Genomic DNA, 26762 nt, shown 5'->3' on the forward strand with positions numbered 1-26762 from the left:
ACGAACAATGGAAAATAACATTGGCCATGCTTGAATTTCAGTTTCCCACAACAACATCACCACCACCAGCACTAGCACTAGCACCACCAACACCACATTAATATAAAAAGGGCGGCCAAGGGCTTAGCTAAAATCTGCATCTGTATTCAAATACACTCAGCGAATATGTACATATATATACTATCGAGAGAAGAAATTTAATTGAGAAAAGAATTTAAGAAATGTGGAAAACATAAATGTTTAATATCTATATATATATATTATAAATGTTAAACAATTTTATTAGTTCCAAGAAAAGAAGGAAACGTTTATAGATCGGGACCTAAGTTGCCTAAGCTATTAGCCAGTTTTAATTAAGAAAAATATATGAAAAATTTAATCTATTTATAGCAATTATTTGTTTTGTCATATTCAAAACTGCACAAATTTTGTGGTTTATTGGGGTTTTTTAATTTAATATTTATACCCCGAACGCATGGGTATTTCCAGGCCGAAAGCGCAAAGTGTATAGATATATACTTGATCAGGAGCGAGACTAGTCGACTAAGCCGTCTTTGTCTGCCTGCCTCTCGATCGAGCTAAAGTTAAGAAGTTTTCTATTTCGATTTATTTCGGCTGTTCATAGAAATAGTAGTGCGAAATTTTAAAACAACATGAAATTGTTTTCAGTGTACTTCAATCACGTACTTAGATGCACGCTCTCAACTCTCTTTGTCGTCCACTCTCTGCTTATCACTCATTCTCTCTCCCTCTCTGTTTTTCTCTCATGCTCTCTCTCTCCCCCTCCCTCCCTCTCTTTACTTCATCCTAATAGCAATTGCCAATGCAAAACTGAGTAATTAATTTTGCAACTGTCTTGTCCACTGTCTGCTCTGCGTGTTGTTTTCATTATTATCATTAAGAAACTAGCAACAGGGCTGGGATTGACAATGGATATTATATATATATACGTGTATATACTGTACATTGATGTAACACAATGCTGGGGACGGCGGTCAACTCCAATGCCCCGTGGAATTGCGTTCGCATTTAATTAATCTTTGACTTAACTCAAAGGTCTAGACTCTAGACAATTGTCGTAATAGTTTGACTCAATGTTAATCTGATTACAAAAACCATAAATTAGAGTCAAGTACAAGGCACTAATATATATGCATAAAATATATAAACATTTTGAACATTCTCTTTAGTCTTAGCGAGCTAAAGTGTTGTCAAATAGCTTCGATTATTCATTTACAGTTGATCTATCATTAACTTGTCTCTATATAGACTGTTTGCCTAGAGAGAGAGAATTCAAATTTCGTTAATTTTCTAGTATATCTTTCGGACATGATTATGCTCTAATTGAGCCATAGACCTTGGCTTCTATTCGTTTGTTCTTTCGACACTTTGGGCCTCGATCGCCAAAGGCCACAAAAACAACGAAGAACAAACTAAAAAAAAAATTAAAAATCAAAAATAATAAAAAAGTAAAACAAAGACAAATCAATTTGTTAAAATGAGCACACCAAATGCAATCGAAATAATTATGATAATAAGCGAAACAAAATGGAAATCCAAATGTAAGTAAATCTTTGTAGCGCGCCGTAGATTGAATACCCTTAACCCCTCATTTGAAGGCCATTATAAGTGCAATTGCATTAATAAGCTATTAATACAATATTTACCTATAAAATTTATTTATTTAGACGACTTTAGTCAGGTAGAGTTTCGTTTACAGTTTGTTAATATATCAAATTCCAAATGCCTCTAATTGTATACGATGTCGCTGATATACTCAATTTACCAGACTATGCCAAAGATATCTAAATATTTTATAAGGCTAGTTTCGGGTATAAGCCATATTCTATAGTCTATATTCGAAAATAAAAAATATTTAATATAAGATACAATTGAAAAAATAACTCATAAGAATAATATAATTTATAAGTTAATGATAAATAATATATTTTTAATATAGAATTAAAGATAGGATTAAAGACTCAGCGAAAGAAATTTGTTAGAAGTGAAATTTACTTATAGAATACACTTTATTTTGGATGCATATCTCTTGTTATGATATACATATATAATATATATAATATATGGCTCTGGATATATGATATATAGTCTATAGATGATATTGTTGTGCGTCAGCAATATATGGCAAACTTAACTTATCGCAAAAGAGAGTCTAGTAATATCTCACTTTTGAGGCTGACTAAGAATGTACATTTCTTTCTATATGTATATATATATATATATATAGATCTATATATATTTATTTGAATCATCCTTTATATATAACATATATAGTTAATAGTACCCGACTCGGCGCTATGTACAATTGGGTCTGAATGTTATTCGCATGAATAGAAAAAGAGATTCAAATACAAATAGCTATAGATACGAATACATTCAGACTGAATGACTGACTGGCTGACAGACAGGCAGACAGACAGACAGATGGCATTAGAGCTGTGCTAATGATCATAATGAGCTTGGCGCTGGCGTCGGCCACGATGAGGTGCAGATGAGATGAGCTCAGTTTGAATTGAAGATTGGCGCTGAGCATAGGAGATGGAAGATGGGAGACGAGAGACGGGCTGCCATCTGAGGCAGCTACTTATGCGTGTCATGTGGCAATTATGAATGAAAATGGCCGACTAATTGCCAAGTGAAATAGTCAAGCAATAACGATGAAGAAGCAGAATAAGCAGCAGCTAAATAGTAAAAAACAAAATATGAAAAGGAAAAAAAAAAACGAAATCTATCTTCGAGATGCGTGCAATGAAATATGAATGCTAAGACAGTAAAACAGGGTAGCCGCTTAGTCGGCGTGGCCGCGTTTCGTTTGCCGGGCAAGGGGCGTGGCTGGCCGGTTCAGTGCGGTCATGTGTGCAAATGTCAAAGTGCTGGGGCGACCGGCCAATGCGGCAAGTCGAGTCGAGTCGAGTCGCGTCGAGTCGAGAAAGCCAATGGGCGAATAAAAAGCGCAAGTTCATGTTATGCGACTCGCATATCTTAAATACCCTATGCGCAGCTGAAAGTGGGTGAAAAGCAGGGTATAGTCATTGAAGCGGACTGTACTTAATCGCGTATAGGTTACAAAACTGTTATTGTTATTGTTATTGATATACCTATATTTATTGTATATTTAGGTATATATTATATATCATAAACATATTATTTTTTATTTTTTTTTTATTTTACTGTATGAATATGTTTTTGAAATGACGAAAACTCAGAATGTTTCACGTTTAACTCAGAGTTTTGAAACTTGATTTCGATTTTCTTATTTTAAGTATACAGAAATACTTAAAATTTTAGATACTTCAGATACATGTATAAATTCAAGCTAAAATCTTTTCTCTCATATGCCCAATGGTCAGGGTATTTTCTAGCCAGTCCTGCAGGCTGCCGAACTTTCCTTTTATGTAGCTCTTCAAGTTTCGCTCGAATTTATAGCTGCAATGCCTGTTACACAGTATCATCTAGTCGGCTACTTCCACTTGAAGCACTGTTACTTTTTGTCATATTTTTTTTATATTTTTTGTATTTTTATTTAAATTTGCTTTTTTTTATATATTTTTTTAAAGTTGCATTTTTGCTGTTGCTCTTTGTTTAATATTCAAATTAGAGGCGAACAACAACAACAACAACTAGCTATAAGCTCGTGTGTAATATTTTCACTTTTATTTGTTTGGGGCGCTTAGAAGCGTTGACAATTTTTATGGCTGTTGTTTTGCTAAGTTGTTTTTTTTTTTTGTGTATTTGTATTGAAATTGTTTGTTTTTTAAATTTCACTTTTGCTTTGGGATTGGTAAAGGTGGGAGAGGCGGAGAGGGAGAGAGAGAGAGAGAGAGTGAGAGTGAGTTAAGTGCAATTGCATCGCAATGGGAAAACCTGAAAACATCTGTTCAAAAAGTATCGCAAATTTTGTTTTTAAATTTCCATTTTCATTTATTTTGAAAGTATTGCGCTTCAGAAATTTTTCAAATCCTCAAAATACTTCAAACAATCATTTTCTCTGATCTGTTTTGGAAAGAATAAACAGTTACAGTTATATATATATATATATATATATATATATATATATATATATGAAATGTGCATCTGTTATATAGTGCATCAAGTTCAGCTCAATTATGTCCGAATTTGTAAGCACATTTAATCTGTGGCAAACAGTAGCTGGTTCGCCTATAAGATTCAATTTATCTTAAGGATTATCTTGAGATTATCTTCGATATTTGACATTGACAAGGTTTCGCGGCAGTATTACAACTGACTTACATTCAATTCGTACAGACTAGAGCAGAGAAAAAACGAGTTCTAAACATCAGATGAATATAAACGAGTAACCGCGAGTGTAGCCAGTAGTTTGCCATGCCCAGTTCCCCCCCACTCCACTCTCTCTCTTCCTCTCCCTCTCCCACTTCCTTCTTATTTATCGGTTTGTGATCGCAAACGATTTTCCACATTGGCGCATTTTGCCAGCCAAAACAGAAGTGCAAAACCATAAAGCGGGGTAAGTGAGCTGCTTTGGGTGTAGTAATGTGTGTGTGTGCGAGTGTGTGCGAGTGTGTGGGTTGGGTAGGACACAGCTGTGGCTTTGACATTCGTCTGAACAAAAATGAAAACACAGCCGCGAGGCAATGTTTGAAATTCGCTTTGCAGTTTGGTTTTTTTTTTTATTTATTTATTTTTTTTTTTATCTTTTACGCAATGCGACGGCTCTCACAATGTCAATGCCTGATTTTTTTTTTGAATTGTTGCGTACGACGTTCATTGAACGCTTTGGGTCATTGGCAGCAACAGCAGTAGCAGCAGCAGCATCAACATCAACATCAACAGCAGCAACAGTTGCTGCTCCGTTAGAGTCGTTGGCCATTTTGCTATGCATGACCTAATCCGCACTCCATTATTTGCCATAATTGTCATCGGGTTTTATTGCACATGGCTAACTCTGATATACCCTACACACATCTAAAAACATACATATATTTATATATACATATATATATATATATATTTATATATGACACAATTTAATTGAGTTGAGTACGAAAAGACAACGGCACTAGAGAGAGGTGTGTGCTCGACCTACGCCCAGCTGTCTAAGTGCTCGCTTTATTTATATATGTGTATGTGTATGTGTATGTGTATGTGTGTATTCGCATAAAAGTGCACTTCACATCGTCACCATCAACAACCACATCAACATCATCATCGTCAAGTCAACGTCATCGGCGTCTGCCCCCAATCAACTTGGTCTGCCGTATATATTTAATTTTCTGTAGTTTTATTCTCCGGCTGAGTCTCTTCGGCGTCTGCCTTCTGCCTACACCTTCAACCTCCAGGTTCAGAGCAGCTCATAACGGAAACAGGCAATAATATACAATACAATATACAATGCTCTTAGTTTAAAAGCTAATAACAACTAGAAAGTCATTTGCCAGCTGCAGCACACTCAACTGTGGATACTCTAACAATACATATAAATATATATAGAGAGAGAGAGATATATGTATAGGAAGCAAAAAACATTATTTTATAGCCATATAAATATTTAAGTTTTGCCCAGTTATAAAAGCTTTGCTGTTGATCATTTCATAGATACAGTTGTGTTTATTAAAATAGTAGTGGGACTCAGCTCGAAACTCAAGAGTTTGAAACGTATATGAAGATTAATATTTTTTTTTATTGATTTATACATATTTTTATATTTTTATATATTTATACATATTTTGTATATTCAAAATAGTTTTTTAAAATTTCGGAAAATGTAAATTCTTAAAATTTAAAGCTTTGTTGTTTCCTTATAAAAATTCTATATTTTTAATTATTTCCAAAATTAGTTCGATTACATTTTTTTTTTGGGATTTATAACAAAAAGTTCAAAAATGTAGACTTTTAATATCGATAATTCTCTGCAAAATGTAGCTCAGAAAATGAATAGCAAATAAATGGGAAATATATTTTGATGATTTCAATCCATTATTAGATCTAATTTGCGTGTTTTTTATATTTGATCAGAATATATATATATGGCTAGTAAACTCGTTTTTGTCAACGGCTATACCCTACAAATATGCATAGCAGAGGAGTATTATATTGCCCTGTATTGGCCAGAATAGGCGCAGTGGCTGCTGCTGCCGTCGCCGTCGCCGCCGCCGCCGCCGCTGTCACTTGTTGACAAGCAGTGACAGCAACAGTGACTGACTTCGCTATGCCTCTCTTTCGCTCACTTTCTTGCTGCTGTACCGCTTCAGCTTATGTCTGAGTTGGCTGTCACTAAGGCTGACACTGATGACAAGATGCCGACGACTGTCGACTGTCGACTGCAAAAACTCTTCCAAATCAACTACAACAGCAACAGCCACGAATCGGAACTGAGAACTGAAAGTGGATCAATGAGCCAACCTTTTGGGCCCGTGGGCAGGCAGCTCTGCTTCGACTGGCGCTCCCTCTGCTGTTGCTGGCGTCTCTGACAGCGCAGGTCAATTACAAAAATTAAGTAGCCGCCAAGTCGAGCAATGTATTTATCCGGAACCAATAAATAACAAGTATACGCCCCATTGCAGCGCATCCATAGATAAATACCAGAACTCATGTATATATATATATATGTATAGATACATATTCATATGTATATATATTCCTATATCCATATTCATATTTCTGCTTGTGTAATTATGGGAAAACTGTGCCACATTTGTAGCATTAGCTAAAAAACATTTGCTTCAGTTTAATATGAACTAAAAGACCACTTGAAATTGATTAGAAAACAGAACTTAGAGTAGCTGCTGTATGCATAAGATTTCTTTAGCTATAGTTATATATATATATATATATTTAGCACCTCTGATGAGGTTGAGTTTTTATTGCTTATTGCTGCCAGATATCTAGTAGTTAGCTTGGCATTACTCATCGCAACAAAATGTAGCTAATTTTAAAGCTAGCTGCACTTTGTCTCTATCTTTCAATTGGATCCTCAGCGGCAGGTTTCGCTTCTTTTTCGGCTCTGAGCTTCGACTTCGGCTTGGGCTTGGCCTTTGCGGTGGCTATTGCAAGCCAGTTGTTGTGGGTCGCAACGCTCTCTGTATGCGGCGTACTTAATTACGCCTAATTAGCTATGCCATCGCATTCAGCCTTCCCCTTGCTATGGCTGTGGCTGTGGCTGTGGCTGTGGCTATGGCTTGGCTTGGCATGGAATGGAGGTAGCCGAAACCAATTAGAGCAGAGCTTAACAATTTTCATCAATTGTGCGCGGCTTGCAGGCGCTTGCTTGCCGCTTAATAGGTAAATCCAATTAAAAGTTCTTAAAAAATACAAAAATTAGGAACAACAACAACAGCAGCAACGGCAGTGCTTGCAACAAAATGAAAAGTTCATTAAATTTGGCTATACTGTAAAGCACTAACACACACACACACACACACACAGTTTATTGTAGAGAGCAAATTGTCTGATGAACCCTAAAAAAGAAAGAGAGAGGGAGAAGAAACCAAAATTACCGCTAATGTAAGTAGATTACAAAAGAACCGTTGATTCGGTTAACTCTCTTATAATGATAATTATAGAAAACGCAACAGAATTATGAATTTCTGCTCTTTGATGATTATGATTTTGGACAAGAGATAAACAAGTGCGCTGTGTCGGCTGTGGGATGTAGAGTCCCAGACATTGAATTCTATCTAATTTTTTGGTGTCAATTTACACGCGTCAATCAAATGCAGACACACACACACACACACATGCACACATGCACACACGCTGTCAAACTCGAAAATGAAAAGAACAAATAAATAAAAATCAAATCTAGGCTACAATTTGACAAGCGCCGACGACAACACACACACACGCATATAGAGGGGGCGATAGATACAGTGACCATTTAATAATACCGGGAGCAATGACATATGTACATCATGCCACGCCCCCGACACTGCCCCAGCTGCTCGTCTGTCCATTTGTCTAAACTGTCTTAACTGTCGCTCTTTCACTCTGCGCCTCGCCAACAAGTGACAAGTTATTTTCGTTTATTATTTTGACATGTGCACTTGTGATATACACACACACACACACACACATGCACACTCACACACACACTCGTAAAATCTAAAGATAGTCTTCGTTTGACCGAAACATTCAAGCAAAATATCTTAAGCAACAAACCAAAAAAAAAAAAAACAGAAGTTCAATGAAACTTGATGATTGTTTTTATTGTTGTTGTAAAACTGTAGACTTTTTAGTTTTTTTTTCTTCTAATTTTTTTTCTTTGAATAGAGTTGTGTGCCTAGAATTATTTTTGTCATAACTGTATCTCTAATGTTATTCATATTGCGAAACTTAACAAAGTTAAGAAATATTCAACTGAAATTGAGAATTCTGGCATTATTATTAGAGTTATTGAATTACTTTATAGCTATAAGAAGTACGTTTTAATCGAAGCTGTTTCAATCTAAACTGATTTATGCTAATTTGCTTCGTATGTAGTTCGTATCTAGTGCGGTCACAACGATGTAATTTGATTTATTAAATAGCCTGGAGGAAAGGTGGAGAAGGAGGAAGAGAGAGAGATTCACAAAGAGGCAGAGGATGAAATAGTGAGAGATAGAGAGAGAGATAAAAATACATAAAAAGGCAGTGAGAGATAGAGACAGAGAGAGAGAGAGAAACAGAGAGTGATAGTGAAAGAGAGAGACTCCTCTTCTGTCAGAGAGGGAGGGACAGAGCGAGTGAGGCAAATATAGAAAAGAGAAGAGAGAGTGAGAGAGAAAGGCAAAGAATTAGATAGAGAAAGTAGAAATAGAGCAGGAGGCAGAGAGATAGGATCAGAAATACAGACAGAGAGATACGCAGTAAGTTCATAGAGTAACAGAGAGAAAGAAGGACAGAGACAGAGACAGAGACAGAGACAGAAATAAAGACAAAGATCAATCTTGATTTCAGATCCTTAATTCAAGCCAATTTCAAAGGAGTTTAGGATGCATTTAGCTGAGGCACAAAGTAAGCTGCAAAAGCCATAAATGCTTCCTAGCTTAACTCATTATAAAAATTATCAAAATAATTAATAAACTTGTAAATTGTTGTATTTTAGCGAATTAATCTAAAGAAAACTTAACTTGAGCACATTTTTTACATATATTTAATGGGTTTTTGGTTTAATTTTTTATGCACGCATATTAACAATGCGAACAATTTTGAATAATCTGTTTGATAATGTGAATTGACTTTTACCAAAGCGTGAACATCGATCAAAAGGAATTTTTTCTTGTTCGGCTTTTTTTTTTTTTTTGGTTTTTATGCTTGCTGCCTCGGCTAATTTTCACAGTTCCTTTTGCTCCTCCTGCTCCGTGGTTCATTCAGAGTCTCTGATTTATTTACTTGTTCTTGTTGTTGTTGATTATCATAATGATGATGATGATGATGATGATGTTGTTGCAGCTCGTTGCGCGTGTTGTGCATTTTTCATAATCACTTTGGCAGCACGGCAACGCCCCTTTTTGCATTAAGGTACCGCTAAAGTTGCTGTAAGATTTTTTTTTTTTTGTTATTTATTTCTGTTATATTTTTTTTTAGGGTTCGCTCTCTTTTTTTCATATTTTTTATATGTGCTTGCAGTTGCTGTGAGCTGCATTGTGTGATGGCTTGTTGTTGTGCGTGCGTGTGCCTGTTTGTGTGTGCGCGCGTGTGTGTGTGTGTGTGTGTTTGTGTGTGCATTCCATAAAACGCCGCGTGGCGTTTGACAAATGACAATGACGGTTGATGGTTGACGGTTGGTCTTGGCTGCCATTGCAGAAAGTTGGACCCAGCCCCGAGGGCGGCTGCACTTTCGCAATGACTACGCAAAGACGGGAGATGCAGCGGCAGCACCGCTGAATGGTGTTAAGAGCCCAGAGTCGAGCTAACGGTTTATCAGACGACAACGACAACGACAACGGTGGCGTTGATGCAGCGATGCGTTAAGCAGCCGCAAAGCAGCAAAACAAAAACAACAATGCTCTAGTCACAGCTGCTCGTTAAAGGGATACCCTGTAATCAGTTCAGCCAATAATTAAATGAAAAATATGTGATTTCTACTCATGACAGGTCATGCAGCAGATTATATACGTAAATCACACTTAGACCCTGCCCTAAGCCATGGAGCCGGGTATTTCAGCGCGGCAAAGGATAGCCCAACAAAGTGCGCATAATGTACCGTAAATGCAACTGCAGTTGGTTAGCCGTAGTCGACTTTAACATCTATTTGGACTCTGATAACATGGGTGACTTAATCTATAGTTTGCTCAAGAATTTTTTTTATTAAATTTACAAAGTAAACATATAGTTGGCTTGTTGCACATTTGCTTTCTTAGAAGTCTCACCACAGATATTAAATAGTTAGAGCTCTGTTCATTAAAATAGTAGTGCAACTGAGTACTAAAGTTTAGTGCAGTGCAGCACTACTATTCTTATGAACAGTACTGTACGCATATACTATTATTACTAACGGACTTCAGTCTCTGAGTAATTATGAAAGCTTTTTGTTATAAGCAATATATGCAATATAGGCGGAGCTCTGATGAATCAGCGCGCGCAAATCTTAAAGAAAATATTGTTTTCTTTTAAGCCCGATGTACAGAGAGATAATAAAATTTTTTAAGTTCTTAAATTGCATATTCAAAGTTCAATTTCCATGGAGTTTTGTCAAAATATAGTTGCATTTTTGAGCTAATTATGGCGATTTTATGAGCAACTGTTTTGAGGCTTTTCAATTTGAGCTAAGCTAAGTTTTGTATCATTCATTTGTTGTTTCATAACTGGAAAAATAAAAACAGAAAAAACTAATTAAAGCCATTAGAAATATGTTTTGCTTAATCAGTTGATTATGCAAAAGAAATTGCAATTCGACTTTGTTATTGTTGTTGATAAAACGTAACGATATTAATTGTGCTTATCATTGATTGCTTAATCGATTGACATGTATGATTAAATATATATTATATTTAATCTATATATATATACGTATATATGTGTACAGCTCACGATGCTAACGAGCAACTAACTGCGATTTATTTGCACTGAAATTAATGGAGCAGATAAATAAATAAATAAATGCAGACATAAAAAAAAAAGAAAATTGCATTTACTCAGCTCATTCGTTTGGGCGTGTGTGCTTAAATTAATAATTTCGCTTTATGAATTGTTTGTGTAATTTAAACTGATATTATGCAATTAATCAAGACAGTCAGCCTGGGCAGCAGAACCTGGCAGCAACTGCTCTGACTCTGATGTCATAAAGCGTTTCGAGCCACGCTCACTCAGCGCTGCTCAGCTTGCTGGATCATGGATGGTGGAAGCGTGCATCCACGCTCCACGAGTGAGACCAAATATAAAAGATACATATGTAGGCCAAAGTAAGAGAAATGACCTTAGCCATGTCGAAAGATTTGTAACATGCCAAAAGCGAACAAAACAAAAGGAAATCCAAATAAAAATACTAAAAGAAAAAACAGACCACAAAGCAAAGACTCAACGAACATGTAATACCCTCTGCAGACAGAGCTTAGAAGTTCTAGAAGCTTGCAGCTTCTGATAGCTGTTGGAATGTGCTTGAAGTGATCTAATATGAAGATCTTATCAACAATAATATAGCATTGTCAGGTATATTTAGACACGAGTTACGTTCGTAATATCTTTTAAAAATATCTTGAAAAACAGCAAAACACTTCACAACTTTTAGTTCTTCAGCCGATCAATGAATCCGATGCTGATAAGGTGAATAGAAAAGTACTTCGATAAGAACATTGTTATCGCAGCTATATGATTTAGTGATCCGATACAGTGCTGAACACAAGCTAACACAAGATTGTGCATACCCTCAGTAATGGTATTATAAGACATGGAGACGCCAACGCCAACGCCAACGCCGTCGCTGCGCATGCGCAATGGCCAAAGCTGAAAGACAGACGCGAAGGCTGCTTTCTTCGACGAGTTCTTTGCATCAGTATACCCACTAACAATAGCTGCATGGGCTATACGCGCACAGCTTTTGCTTGCAAATGCTATACACCTTTTTATTTGAGCGCCCTTCTGCGCAATTCTCACGAGAGCTGAGTTAGTTGATTATGATTAATATTGTTATATTTTACATATAGATATATGTATATATATATATATATATATATATATATATATATATATATATATATTTAGAAAACACATTTCCATAATTTTATGGGGGTATTTTGCGGTTGAGCTCTCCACATATTCAATCAGCTTTGCTTTTTTGCCCAGAATCTTTCGCTGCTCGTTTCTTGTTATTGTTGTGCATGTGTGTTTGACTCGTGTGTATGTTTGTAGTTGTATGTGTGTTGGGTCTGCGCTTTGGGATGCTGCGTATGCTAAAATCTGGATTCGTACTCCAAAGTTCAGCATCTGTGTGCGTGCGTGACCCATTTAAAGATTTTGAGCGTTGAGTTCAATGCGTATTCAACTCGACTGACTTGCAAGCGTAACAAGCAGCTAAGCGCTAATATCTAGCTATATATATTAGTACGTATATATATATTCATATTATTATATATCACACTCTACTCCATAGAATATACACATGTTATTTTCATTATTTACTGAAGGGCTTATAGAGAACAATTTGTAGAACATTTGCACTTACATGAGTATGAACTGAAGAGAAAACAACGAATGGCAATTAACATACGTTTGCTAAACAGTAAATTAACAAATTATAAAATAGTCTCAGAAATCGTTATGAACACATTAAACATACACAGCGAACGCAATAAAATTCAAATGATGGCAATAAACTTTAATCCATAATCAAAGAGTGCTCAAGTGAAATACTCTGCAATCAAAATCAGGAACTTAAAAGAGCATATTGGCCTTATGCAATGCTCGCCTGGAAGTGCAGCCAGAGCCTAGAGAGCTTTGAGAATGCTCTTGAGTTCGTAAGGTTATCTGAGCTTAACTCAATGAAAAGATTTCGATAATCGGATAGACCCACTGGGCACAACTCTATCTGAGACAGTTATTATGCCGGCATTAACTAGCTCAGCAAGAGAAGTCAACTTTATCAAGAAAATTAAACAATTGGACGAGTATTTTGTAGTCATTATTCACTGATAAATGAGCAAAGTAACAAAGGAAAACTTTTATCTTAGACTTTCATTAGTATCTGCGGCAGATGACAACCCATAGAAATAATATCTTTCAGTGCAAATAGATATATATATATTTAATATAATTTATGAATAGTTGCTAATGTTGTTTCTAGTTGATTTTAATTGAAATTTAGTTTCTTTCAAAGTTTTCAATTTATATTCGACCTTGAATTGAGTGGCACGATAGCTGAACTACAGGCATAACTAACTATATGCGATAAATACACACATATCTAAGATTAATCGGCGACAAATTGAAGCATAGAAATGTGAAAACGATCCAAAAAAAAAAATAAATAAATAAAAGGTTCATTATTATAATCGTTGCTATAATAATAATGCTAATAAATATGCAAGAAAAATGTTTCGCTAGGCTGCGACGCAACGTGAAATGGTTTTTGATTTTTGTTGTTTTTGTTGTTTATCGTAAATGTTCCGAGCGATAAAACTTTCACCTACAAATCAGACACTAAACGAATTTCGTATATAAAAAACAATAAAAGCACCAAAGAAAGTTTAGAAGTTTTTAATCGTCAGAAGCAACAAATCGAGATATAGAAAGAGAGAAAGAAAGAAAGAATGAGAGATATAGAGAGAGGCAGAGAGAGCAAGATAGAACAATAAGCGAAGCAGAAGCAGCTATTCTGAGCTGAGGCGGCCCACTCATTTGCTTTATGGCTTATTAAACTTTTTTTTATGGTTTTTAATCAAAAAACAAGCTATTAAAAAATTGTATGCCCATCAAAAGCTGACAGGCAGATCCCATATAGTTGTAAGTCTCAGAGACTTTAATGGTTTACTGTGTGGCTTATCGGCGTGCTTAATTGGCCATTGAAATCGCATATCTGCCGGTACTTGGAGGCGACGGGCTCATCAGACCCATCGAACAATCGTTCCTTCTATATGTATGTAAATTGAGCCTGACGCGGAATCTGTATCTGAAACTGAATCGGAGGTCGAATGTGAACCCGAAGCCGCGTGACGTTTTCATGACCATTGTCACACTCTAAGCGTTTAATGCTGCACATCCTCCATAATCCGCTGTGAGTGATGAGAAAAGAAAGTTTGCCAATAAGCAATAGCGATGCGAAAAGAAATGGGTAATTAATGCAAGTGAAAGTGGCTAGCAAAATAATGGCCAGGAGTACGTGTAATGAGGATGGCAAAACAACAAATTTAATGCGTACAAAATGAAGAAGAAAAATTATGAAGAAAAAAGTGAAGTGCAGTGATGCAGCATGGTCAGATGATGTTAATCAATATTTTTAGAGATAGAGTTGTATATGAAGGTGAGAGGTGAAAAGGGAGATAGATAGATGGCAAAAGACGAAGTCGAAAATATAGAAAGAGATAAAGATAGAGATAGAGATGAAGCAAAAGATATATATATATAGATATAGATATAGATATAGATATAGATATAGATATAGATATAGATATAGATATAGATATAGATATAGATAGAGATAGAGATAGAGATAGAGATAGAGGATAGAGGTTAGAGGATAGAGGATAGAGGATAGAGGATAGAGGATAGAGGATAGAGGATAGAGGATAGAGGATAGAGGATAGAGGATAGAGGATAGAGGATAGAGGATAGAGGATAGAGGATAGAGGATAGAGGATAGAGGATAGAGGATAGAGGATAGAGGATAGAGGATAGAGGATAGAGGATAGAGGATAGAGGATAGAGGATAGAGGATAGAGGATAGAGGATAGAGGATAGAGGATAGAGGATAGATGATAGAGGATAGAGGATAGAGGATAGAGGATAGAGGATAGAGGATAGAGGATAGAGGATAGAGGATAGAGGATAGAGGATAGAGGATAGAGGATAGAGGATAGAGGATAGAGGATAGAGGATAGAGGATCGCGGCTCGCGGCTCGCGGCTCGCTGGCTCGCGGCTCGCGGCTCCGGCGTCTCGGCTGCCGCGGCTCGCGGCGCGCGGCTCGCGGCTCGCGGCCGCGCGGCTCGCGGCTCGCGGCTCAGCTAGCTGCCGGCCGGGCCTTCCCCGGCTCGCGGCTCGCGGCTCGCGGCTCGCGGCTCGCGGCCTCGCTGCTCTCGGTCTCGCGTGCTCGCGGCTCGCGGCTCGCAGGCCTCGCGGCTCGCGGCTCAGCTGTCTCGCGGCGCGCTGCTCGCTTGCTCGCTGCTCGCGGCTCAAGGATCGCGGCTAGCTGGCTCGACGGATCGCGGCTCCTTCTCGCGGCTCGCGGCTCGCGGCTCGCGGATAGAGGCCGAGAGGAATAAGTAAGAGAGGAAAGGATAGAGGATAACGAGAGTATATGATAAAGAGAGTAGAGAGTATAGAGATGAGATAGGATAGTACAGACTGAAATTTAAATTAAGATATAAGCTTAGTTATAGCCATATGTATATACATCTATACTCATCTTCAGGATTTGTGACTTTACTAATCTGATATTTTGCTTATTTTGCAGTGCTTTCGACACGAATGAAACAGTTGGCCATTCTGTTAAACGATTTCAACTTTGAGTGCATCGGCACTGCTCAGACCGACGATGAGAATGTCATTTGTGAGAGCTTAAAGCGCTTCAGTGCGATTATTGGCACCATCGAGGATGAACGCGAGAAAATGGTGGGTAATCCTGGTATACCATATACCTGTACACAGACCAACTATTTGATACTATGTGCATTTGACTATTTGCAGCTGACTCTTGCGGATAAGCATATTATTGAGTCGCTGGAGGACTTTCGCAAGAAACAAATCGGCGGTGTCAAGGAGAACAAAAAGAAGTTTGACAAGAAGACAGAGAAGTTCTGTCAGTCGCAGGAGCGCTTCCTAAATATGTCAACCAAAAAGCCAGAGAACACGATACAAGAGGTAAGTCGCCGAATTTTGTAATTTTATTCACGGCTATTGCTGCGCTGCGCAGACAAATAGAATCCAATTGCTTTAGAACTTTTCGTTGTGCTGCAACTGAAGTTGTGCCAAACAAATAGGTTTCGTCTACACTTTGATCCTAGCGTCCTGTGCCTCAGTGTACACGCCCTAATCCGACTGCAATCCCCCCTCTCGTAAGCTCCAAAAGCCCCAACCGTTTTTCGTCTGTTCCACTACTCACACAATGCATATACATAGAAGAAGAAGAAGAGTTTTATTAGCAAAAAAAAGTGGCAAAGTTCCATGACCTACGTCAAATTGCATCAATATAACGTACAGTAGACATTCGATAGAAACAACTTGCAGATGAAAGGCCAATAAAGATATATTAAAAGATTTCGAGTATATTTGACTTGGAATTCGAATGATATATCCTAACATATATAGTTATAATTATATGAAGGCATATATATATTGATTTAAATTGTTTTTTTTTCTAGAGTTACGCAAGCTTAAATCATAATAAAACAAATCAATATATTTTTTATGTTAATCAAATGGGCTTTATTGCATAGAATGTTTTATGACATTAATGTTTTATAATGATTTCGATCTCTAAAAAACAGAATTTAGAAATAATAATACTTGGTAGATAAAGGCTTCTCTAGAATAGCTTTTGAAAATTAATAGCATCTGATCAAATTGTTAAAAAATATATAAAAATCGAGCTAAGATTTTTCAGAGGCAATCAAAGAAGCTAAAGTACAAATTAGTGTTAATAATAATACTGCAAATTTGAGTATAATCTGAAGTATGAGTTTATAAAACTGAATTCAATTAGATTTAAAAGTACAGATTTACTCACAGAGTCTGTCTAGTTTTTAGTTGTACTGAACTAGGCAGTCTTCACTGTAGAGCGCCTAGGAATTCGTATACACAACGTGGCATGCAATCGTTGCATTTGCTGCTATTTACTCTGCGCTCGCTGCTGGCTCTGGACTTTTGTGGTTGCTCTGGCTGTCAAGTTTAACTGGCACAGTGTTATCCCTCTGTATGTGTGTGTTGAGGGTGGTCGTTTGGTTGCTACAGCAGCTACATAATAAAGTTTTTCTGTTGGCCAAATGTTGCCCATCGCCGCATCCCACTCAGCCCCCTGCCTGATCCTGGCTGCAATAACTATTACATATTGCCATGGCCAGACATGCGCGCACCGAGCTCCCATTTTGTGGCCAGCACGTTTCCGGTCATGCATTTTAAAGTCCATACATACAGTGTAAACACATTTTATGAACTTTAACTAACAGCATGGATAATCAAACTGGAAATCTGTTGGGTAAATGTTGAAACTTTTCAGCTCGACTATTTCTTGAAAGCTGCTAAGCAGTTTGATTTAAAGCGTAGTATATCAAGAGTTAACACTGTAAGCAAAGATTTGTGTTAAGCCTTAAAATTAAAAATCATAAATTTCATTTTCCTAATAGAAATTCTAGAAAAATTAAAAAAGCCTTTTAAAATATTTAAAAAAATATATATATTAATTTATATTGTTTGCAATGAAAATGTCCTTAAAATGCAGCTGGGATGCACTCTGAAAAGTCATTGACCCAAAATTTGTCTGTTTGACACGCAGAACATTCTGTGAGTGAGGTCAATGAACGTGGGCTGTGTGGCCGGATGGTCACAAAAATCAATTTTGTGGATCATCTGGAGCGCTCTGGCAACGCTTTTGAACTTTTCAATGAGTGCGGCCAAAAAGTAAACAGTTAACTGAATGCGGCCAATGTAAACAGGCCATTGGTGGCCCCCGGCGAGCTATGTAAACCAAACGATGATGCATTGATGGCCAACGCATAGATGGAATTCAGCTGATGCACGGCCTGAGCTATTGGCAGCTTTTGATTGCATATTAATCTAATTGGCACACGTTCCCAGGAAAGACCAGCCAGTCAGCCAGTCAGCCAGCTAGCCAGCTGGCATTTCCAATTGGGTCAGTTTTTAATTTGACTTTATTTATTTGGAATTCAATGGAATTCGCCTGAGATTTTCTTTTTTATTATAAATATATGACTGAAAGCCTTTGGAAATACACAAACATATTAAAGTACTTATAACAATCAGCTAAAGCCGGGATCTGCCGCAATTTGGCAGCTAAATTAGACTTAATTGGAGTAAACTTTGATTCCATATTTAGTTCAATTCACTTATATTTCAGAAATTTTTTCATATGAATAATTTCTCCATCTCTTTGGATCAAACTCTTTTATTTATCTCGGTAGCTTGTCTACCCTTAAACTATTGAATATGTACATTCAATTCAGTCATCAGCTCCACGCAGAGCTCACAGTATCTTCCAGTCGGATACTGCCGACGGCAGCACTCGAAGCTGAGCTAAATAGAATTAGATGATTAGATCATGTTTTAGATGTGCTCGATGGTCACTTGCTTCTGGATACTTATCAACATACATTCCGGCATGTCCAGCTGTAGATATCTCTATTAATAATGCAAGCAACAATATTTATCGATTCGGAATTAGCTCGAAATGTCGTTAAGCAAAGGTTAGCTGCCTGGTCGAGCCACTTACTGGAATCAATCAAACCGCAATTTGTGACCAACTTTAGCAGCGGCTGCATGTTGTGCGCCAACCACAAATGTTGCAAGTGGGTGCCGAATGGGTGGGTGGCTTGGTTTGGTTGGGTTGCGGGTGGTGCAGCCGTTGCGGCAGCCAATGGCTAAATATTGATTTTTGATGCTTTGGCATGCGTGTCACGTAGCCGCCGCCGCCGTCCTCAGCCACGTACCCTGGCCATGCCGATAGGCATGTGTACCTGTCTTTGATATCCTGGCATTTTCAAACATTTTCCGCTTCACACCCTTGCGACGCCGGCTAACCGGCTAACCAGCCAGCCAGCCGGCCGGCCGGCCTTGTTGCTTGGCTGTTTAAATGTTTTCTGTTCTCTGTTGTCTGCCGTCTGCATAAGCACCACAATTTCGTTATCAGTCACGCTTCGTTGTCATTGTTGCAACACCAAACACACACACCCACACTCACCATTGCCCCTGCTGCCTACAATTGTTGTTCCCCTTTAAGCAGTGATTTTTTCTGCTTTACTTTATATATTTTTCGCTTAGCTTGTTTTACGTTCCAAAGTTTGCTAAGGCGCTTTCCCAGCGCCTCCCAGCTGGGCTTAGCATGTAAAGCCTATTAGGGTCTACAGACTAAGCCCAGCAGCGGGCAGCAACAGCAGCAGCAGCAGCAGCAGCAGCAGCAGCAGCAGCAGCAGCCGCAGCCGCAGCTACAAGAGCTTAAAATTTTCTGATTTTTCTTTCAACTTTTGGCTTGAAAAAGTTCTACAAAAAATTCCTCTTTTAAATGGTTTTTGCTTTTTGCTAATAATTTTATTTTAAACTTTTAATATATATAAATATATATATACAAAAACAAAAAGCTAATGTATATATATATATATATATATATTTTTTTTTTTATATTTATATTTATAATTTTTATATATATCTATATTTAATGAACGAGTAACTTAGACCAAGAGCGTTTCTTATCAGCTGTTTGCTTTGGCTATCAAAATGAATTTTAGATTATTGTTATATATTGTATAAAATATAATTATGTATAGTTATAGATTGTTACCTTTTGAAGATCTATGTAAACATGAAGTTTCTCTCCTGTGCGGCAAATTATTATCAAGGAGCATATGAACTAGTTTCAAAATTTATTCTTCACAATTTATTCTTTTAAGAATTTAATATTCTAAGAATATTCTAAGATAAGATACACATATATCTTCATACTCTAAGGTCTTCATATTCTAATATCTTCATATATCTTCATATTCTAGGATCTTTATGCAAACATATCTCTATACTTAGATCTTCATAATCTAAGGTTTTCATATGTTAAGATCTTCTATCTATGATCTATAAACATATCTTTTTTTATCTATTTTAAGCAGAAATGAAGCTCAATTTTAATATATTAACATACTCCATAATTTCAATTGCTTTCCATATTCTAATACTGCACTCGATTTCCAGATAGTTTTCTAGGCAAATATTTGATGTGGCTTTTCATTTGCATTTTCTTTAAGCAACTGTACCTTTGGGTTTTTCTCAAGTTTCTACTTCATGCTCAACCCTCAAGTGGCTCGACCCAATCGCCAGCTGGCATCCGCTTGCCACTTCCCGCTTCCCCAACTCTCGCTTAGATTTGGATGCTGCTGCTGCTGCTGCTGTGCCTTATCAAATTTAACCGTTGCAGTTTTTCGTAAACCGTTTTCGCTGCCTTTGTTCGAGAAGGGTGTGAAAAGTGGCCTTGATTGGGTTGGGGTTTGTCTATTTTGGGTGGTTGTTGCGAGTCGTTTGCGTAGAAGAATGAAAATGTCGTGTGCTGCAGGTGTTGCAGGCACATTTTCTTGGGCAATTTCCGCTGTGCTAACTGCGCACACCGAAGGGAAATTGATGGGAAAAGGAAAAGCGTTAAGCATTTGCTTTAAGCCGCCTTTTTATGCTACGGCTGCCCACGCAGCATCCACTGGCAAATGTCAGAGCTTGGCACTGGGCGCTCGCTAATTTTAAGACGCACGGCCATAAATTCTGCAGCGAGGACACCGTTAACGTGTCTCTCTGTGCGTGTGGGTGTGTAGCTGTAACTGTAACTGTAACTGTATCTGCCACAATAGAAGCTGTCATCTATATTTAGTTACGACCACGTTTGCCGGCCGCCAAATGTGGGCGAAAGGTTCAGACAGTAGCAAAATGTTTTTGGCCCACGCAAAAATGCCAAATGCCGATGGGCTTCGCGAGGGATTCCCACACACACACACACACATACAAACGCCCACACACACACACATACATAGAGCTGAATATACCTGAGCATAGCCATATATGCACATGTGTATATGCTTCTGGCTAAGCGAGCTTTAAAGCTTTAGACTTAGCATAAATGCGGCGATAGTTGCTGAGCTTTGCCTGTTATCGATATTGTCTATAATGCATATCGATATGCGTAAAAACTCCGATTCATGGCATATTTATTGCTATTTTCCAGAAGCATTTTCCGATGTTTGCTTTATTTTAAATATCAATTGGCAATTTAAAATGGATTCTATATGAAAATATAATTCGATTAAATAGCACAGCACAGCAATCGATAGCTGTCAAGCAGAGCTTTTGTGAGCTTTGCAAGAGGGAGAGAGAGAGAGAGAGTGTGTGTGTGTGTGAAAGAGGCAGACTTACACAAAGAGAGTGAGTGAGTGTAAGAGAAAGAGAGAGAGAGAGAGAGACGCGCACAGCACAATGTGCTGAAAAGTATGCTACGTTGAGTGTGTGCTTGTGTGTGTGTGTGTGTGAGTGTGCAGCAGCTTACTGTTTATTATTGTTGACACAAACGACCCTTAAATGTCGTTTGTTGCAGTTACTACGACATGTGGCAGCAACTGTAGCATGCAATTAGCCACTTTACCAAGCCGCCAACAAGTGCAAAAAATGTTTTCTTTTTGTTTGTTTTTTTTTTTATTTTTTTTTGTGCTAATTCGAACAGTTGCATACATATATTTGGATATATATATATATATATATATATATATATATATATATATATATATATATATATATATATATATATATATATATATATAGAGCTATTTCTAGCAAGTGTTAGGTATCCTTTGCAGCTCCTAACACCATTTCCTGATTCAAAAGCAGCACAAGTCAATGAAATTGCATTTGATAGACTAGCAGATACTCATTTCTATATAGCAAATATATGTATATACACAGGTATATATATATATTTTTTTCTTGACTTCAGCAAGACTACAAACACTCTATAAAGTGGAATCTATAGACTCAATGACTCAATATCTATAAAAAGCTGATCAACTTGTATATATGCTATATATATATGTCTATGAGTTCAATACTCATATATATATTTCATATATATTCTCTATATATGTCTATATACCCGATTTCGGACTGAACTGGAACACAGTTGGGCAGCAAAGGCAGCTAGGAAAGGCGCAGGCGCTCTCCCACGCACTGAAGCACACAGCTGGAGCTGCTCGTGGAGCTCGAAGCTCCCAGCTCGGAGCTGTTGGTGTTGTGGAGCTGCTGTTGTTGTGCCCTGTTACGTCGTGGCCGATTTTGTGTTTGTTTTTGTTTTTGGTTTTGCTTCTTTTTTTTGGCAATCCGAATGCGAATTGCCCTGTTGAAATAACAACAACAAATTCGCGCAGGATTTTCATGTGCGCGCCACACGCTCAGCTTCCATTGTGTGCGTGTGTGTGAGTGCGTGAGTGCCTGTGTGCCTGTGTGCCTGTGTGCCTGTGTGCCTGTGTGTGTGTGTGTGCGAGTGCGTGCGTGCTCGTGCGGCAGGAATGCGAGGAGAAAAAAAAAAACAACTAAAAACTAAATTAAATCGACACGCAGCAACAGCAGCAGTAGCAGCAGCAGCAGCGCCAATCAACCAATCAACCAGCTCAGCCAGCAGAGCCAGCAACAACCCGAACAGAGTTCAAGTTTAAATCGTATAAAAACTAATAAATTTATGTTATAAATTGAGATTGTTTTGGCTGGAATGCAAAACAAAAGTAAATAAATGCGAGAGCCGCCGCGGCGTGGGTGTAAAGTTTGCTGTGCGAGCGCCTAAAAGCATGCAAAATCAAAAAGGAAAAGACCAGCAGCAGCAGCAGCAGCAGCAGCCGCATCAGCTCAACAAACATTGCTCGTAAAAAAACAACAACAATAACAAGTGCTCAAAGGCGTTGCCCTTGCTTTTGCCTTTGGTTTGCTGCGCGCTAACAACTTTTGCAGTGCTGCGTATCAATTTGAATAATTCACTTAATCAATTTATATGAATTAAGTACATATATATAGACAGATATATTCTATATCTATGTATGAGTTGTAGAGCTGCGCAGCTTGCAGAACTTTCAGCTGATGCTGCACTAAGTGCGAAATTAATTTGAGAAAATGCAGTGCGCGGCAGCAGTTTGCATCTGTGGTAAGTGTCCTTGCTAAGGCCAGCTTAATCCAGCAAATGTGTACAATTTATGGGGGCAAGTGTATGTGTGTGTGTGTGGGTGGGTGGCCACTAACAGGTGTTTGTATGCAAGCGCATCTGTCTACACAAATCAAATGTTAACTGAACTTTTTTCTGTTGAATTCTTTCTGCTTTGGCTGTCAATTTGGCAGCAAGCGATGTTGATGTTTAGTTCGCTTAACACCTGACTGAATACAATTTCGATTCCAAAACATATAACTCATATACTATGCGAGCTATCGCTAAGAGGACAATTTGTGAACTGAGGCTTAAACATGCTTATGCCTCACTTGACAATTGAAGCAGTGAATATGCGACTCATAGATCAACATATACAACTATATATATCTATATGTCTATATATAAATATATATATTAAGCCCCTAGCTCTACATATAAAACAGCTTCATACATTTGGAGCACTCTGCTTATATGGTTTGGTTAGCATTCATATCTTCAAATGTCAATTCTTATTACTGGCTTGCCCAAAATCAAGGTCAAAAGCTGTGAAATGACATTTGCTGTCTGCGTGTGTGTGTGCGTGTGTGTGTGTGTGTGTGTGGAGATTTTGCAGATGTCAAATGTTCAAACTGTGTGCACATCAATTGCAATTATGCTTAGGCAGCACATCAAATATCAAAGTTCAACAGAATCCAATCTGAACACACAAATATGGAGAGTGCAAGTGGGAGAGAGAGAGCGAGATAATGATAAATCAAAAGGAGCTGCAAAATGTTAAATGTCATTTGTTACGAGCCAATGCGTCTCATATTTATATGCCATTGCCAAATAACATAGTTTGTTGTTGTTGTCGTCATGTTGGGCCAGTGAAAAGTTTGTCCCGGCATCTATATGTGTGTGTGTTAGACGGATACGAAGGCGTAGGCGTAATTAAAACACACACACACACACACAGGCGCAGAGCGGCACAGATGGAGGTACCTAGGCAGCACCTGTGCAACAGTAAACACACGTAAATGCCGGCCGCAAAGGTCAAAGTGCGTGTGACACATCCAATTGTCTCTGCTAGCCACACAAATACACACGCACACACATACAGATACACGAGCATACGAACGTACGCACATATTTAGTTAGTCTACGACCGTTTCGACCACGAATGCATAACCGTTAACGCTGATTCATCTCGTTTTGGCAGGCCGATGCCAGTTTGGGCATGCATGAGCGCGAATACATTCAGGAGTCGCTCAGCTATGTACTGCGCATCCAGGAAGTGCAGGAACGCATCAAATTCGAATTTGTCGAAATACTATTGGCATTCATATCTGGCTGGCTGGTGTTCTATCACACCGCTCACGAGCAGGCCGAGGATAATCGCGACTATCTGCAGGATCTGAGGCACAAAGTGCAAAAGGTAATATTAACTTCATCTATCATCTATCTACAATTAATTTCATTTTTACTACAATTTTATTTCATTTTTCAGACTCGCGAAAATTTCGAGGAGGCTCGCGAAAAGGTCACCGAACTAAAGACCAAGTACATGGAAAAGCGTACGGTAAATATCCTTATCAACTCCAATTGAATATTGAATACAATCAACTTTGGCATTGCAGAAGTCCGAGGAGATTTTCACCAAACGCGGCTATTTGTTTTTGATGGAAAAGAGTAAGTTTTTCGCGTGACAATCGAAAAAAGAAGAGCAATTACCAATTGAAAACTAATACGTTTCGCAATGAGGCAGCATGTTAGCAAAACATACCTTTTATATATAATATATATACTACTTAAATCATAAAACATAAATCATAAATCATGCCACGCTATATGTTAGTTGAGAGCTTGAGAGCTGACAGAATGAGCTCAAATCGTTATGCTAACTATAATATATATAGCGCTTAACTAGAGTTGATAAAATTGTATTTTTTTCATATTTGCTAGGGTCAAAAGTCAAGAAAGCTTTCGTCGTTACTTCTCACAAAGTAGCCAAAGCTTGGATAGATTCATAGAGGGCCACAAGGCCATCTGCTGCCTGATGACAGCTAGTTTAGGATCCTAACTAATTTTCTAAGAACAAAGCTCTAAAAGGCAGCTAGTTCGGCTATGAGACTGCGTGTCAAATTTAAACTAAGCTCATATCATGGCCACATTCCTAATGTCCCGCATTTAACAAGCAGTCAAAACTTGACAGCAGAAGAGCCGAACTTTTCAGTTTATTAGCCAAATACTCGCCAGGGCTGCACTTTGGCATTTGCAGCATAAATGTACCGTTATGCCAGAGTATTTGGCCGTGCCTCAGTCGAAGTGTTATGTTAAATGTTGTCTCTTGCTTGTTGCTTAACCGAATCTAACGATAAATGTTTTGCTTTCTCATTCGCAATCCACCCACAACCACAATGCGTCGATTTGACTTGTCTTCTTCTGCTTCTTCCTCATCATCATTTTGCACTAACTTTCTGTGAATCATTTATATGGGTCTACTCTCTTATTGTGTGTATTTTTGATTTTTATTTATTTTCTATCCAATCAAAAAAAAAAAAAACAAAAAAAAAACCACAAAATCCTACTACGTGTTTGGGCAATTCTTGTGAACTCTAATTCGTGTGCTTTTGGTATCAACTGCAACTGTGACTCTGCAACCAAAACAAATAAAAATATAAACCAAACCACCAAACCACCCAACCACCCAACCAACACCCAACCACAACCACAACCACAACCACAACACTGATCTCAACTGCCTGTCAACTGCAATTTGCAAACTGCAAACGATTCTTAGGTTCCCTTCTGAAAATCTCACTTTTAGAGCCTTTCAAAGCAACATGGACGAAATACTATTGCACATTCAAGAAGCAAAAGCGCGAATTCACAATGCTCCAGTTCAATCAGATGAACCACAGCTTCACGCGTCCCGAGGCGCGTGAGGACGAGAAGCTGACATTGTTCTCGTGCCAGCGTCGGGCCTCTGAGTTCGAGAAGCGATTCTGCTTCGATCTAACATTCAAGGAGAAGCCGGGCATTGTCTACACATTTCAGGCACTGAGCGAGAAGGATCATCGCTCGTGGCTGAGCGCCATGGACGGCACGGAGCCGGTAAGTAGCCCAATGATGAGTAGCCAATGATATTCAATTTGTCACTTAATCGAATCGATTCTCTGGCAGACTTACCTGGTGCCCGGCAAAATGAAAGCCAACGAGGCTTATCAATTGGATGAGACTGGCTTCATGTTTGTACGCCGATGTATACAAATTCTGGAGGGCCGTGGTCTGGAGGACGAGGGCATTTATCGCAAGAGCGGCGTCGGCACCAAAATCAACAAACTGCTCTCGCTCGGCATGGAGCGCAAGGAAAACGAGGACGTTTTCACCGATGACAAATATCGTGATCTCATGGAGAGCAACACCATTGCCAGCGCCCTCAAAATGTATCTGCGCAATCTGAATGAGCCCCTCATGACCTATCACTATCACAGCGGCTTCATCGAGGCAGCCAGTAAGACATCACATAGAACTTTATCAATCGTAGTTATCCCACCAACTGATAACCTCTCTCTCTCTCTCTCTCACTCTCACTCACTCACTCTCTGCAGAGAAAGAGAGCCTCAATCAGCGCGTGAACGAGGTTCACAAATTGGTCTACAAGCTGCCGCAGCCAAACTTTGAAATGCTGGACATGGTCATTAGGCATTTGACTGAGTGAGTAGCATAGCGAATCCTCGAAGCATCCAACTCAATCATGACCTTATT

The 26762-nt window shown here is 38.3% G+C and overlaps 1 protein-coding gene across 2 annotated transcripts in view; it reads left to right on the forward strand.

Moving 5' to 3' along the window:
- LOC111602808 (rho GTPase-activating protein 26) overlaps nt 1–26762 on the forward strand; it is a 54277-nt gene that overhangs the window by 25073 nt on the left and 2442 nt on the right. Inside the window, exons 2-9 of one of the 2 annotated variants that reach the window (XM_023320101.2) lie at nt 15585–15742; nt 15818–15991; nt 24214–24429; nt 24502–24573; nt 24632–24683; nt 25795–26108; nt 26178–26508; nt 26606–26711. In XM_023320101.2, coding sequence (XP_023175869.1) covers nt 15585–15742; nt 15818–15991; nt 24214–24429; nt 24502–24573; nt 24632–24683; nt 25795–26108; nt 26178–26508; nt 26606–26711 — 1423 coding nt within the window. The remainder of the gene's footprint in view (nt 1–15584; nt 15743–15817; nt 15992–24213; nt 24430–24501; nt 24574–24631; nt 24684–25794; nt 26109–26177; nt 26509–26605; nt 26712–26762) is intronic. The other variant, XM_023320102.2, reaches the window with a different exon arrangement.

This window comes from Drosophila hydei, unplaced genomic scaffold (assembly GCF_003285905.1).
Source record: "Drosophila hydei strain 15085-1641.00,03,60 unplaced genomic scaffold, DhydRS2 tig00000444-arrow-arrow-pilon, whole genome shotgun sequence".
In the NCBI taxonomy this organism is placed as follows: Eukaryota; Metazoa; Arthropoda; class Insecta; order Diptera; family Drosophilidae; genus Drosophila; species Drosophila hydei.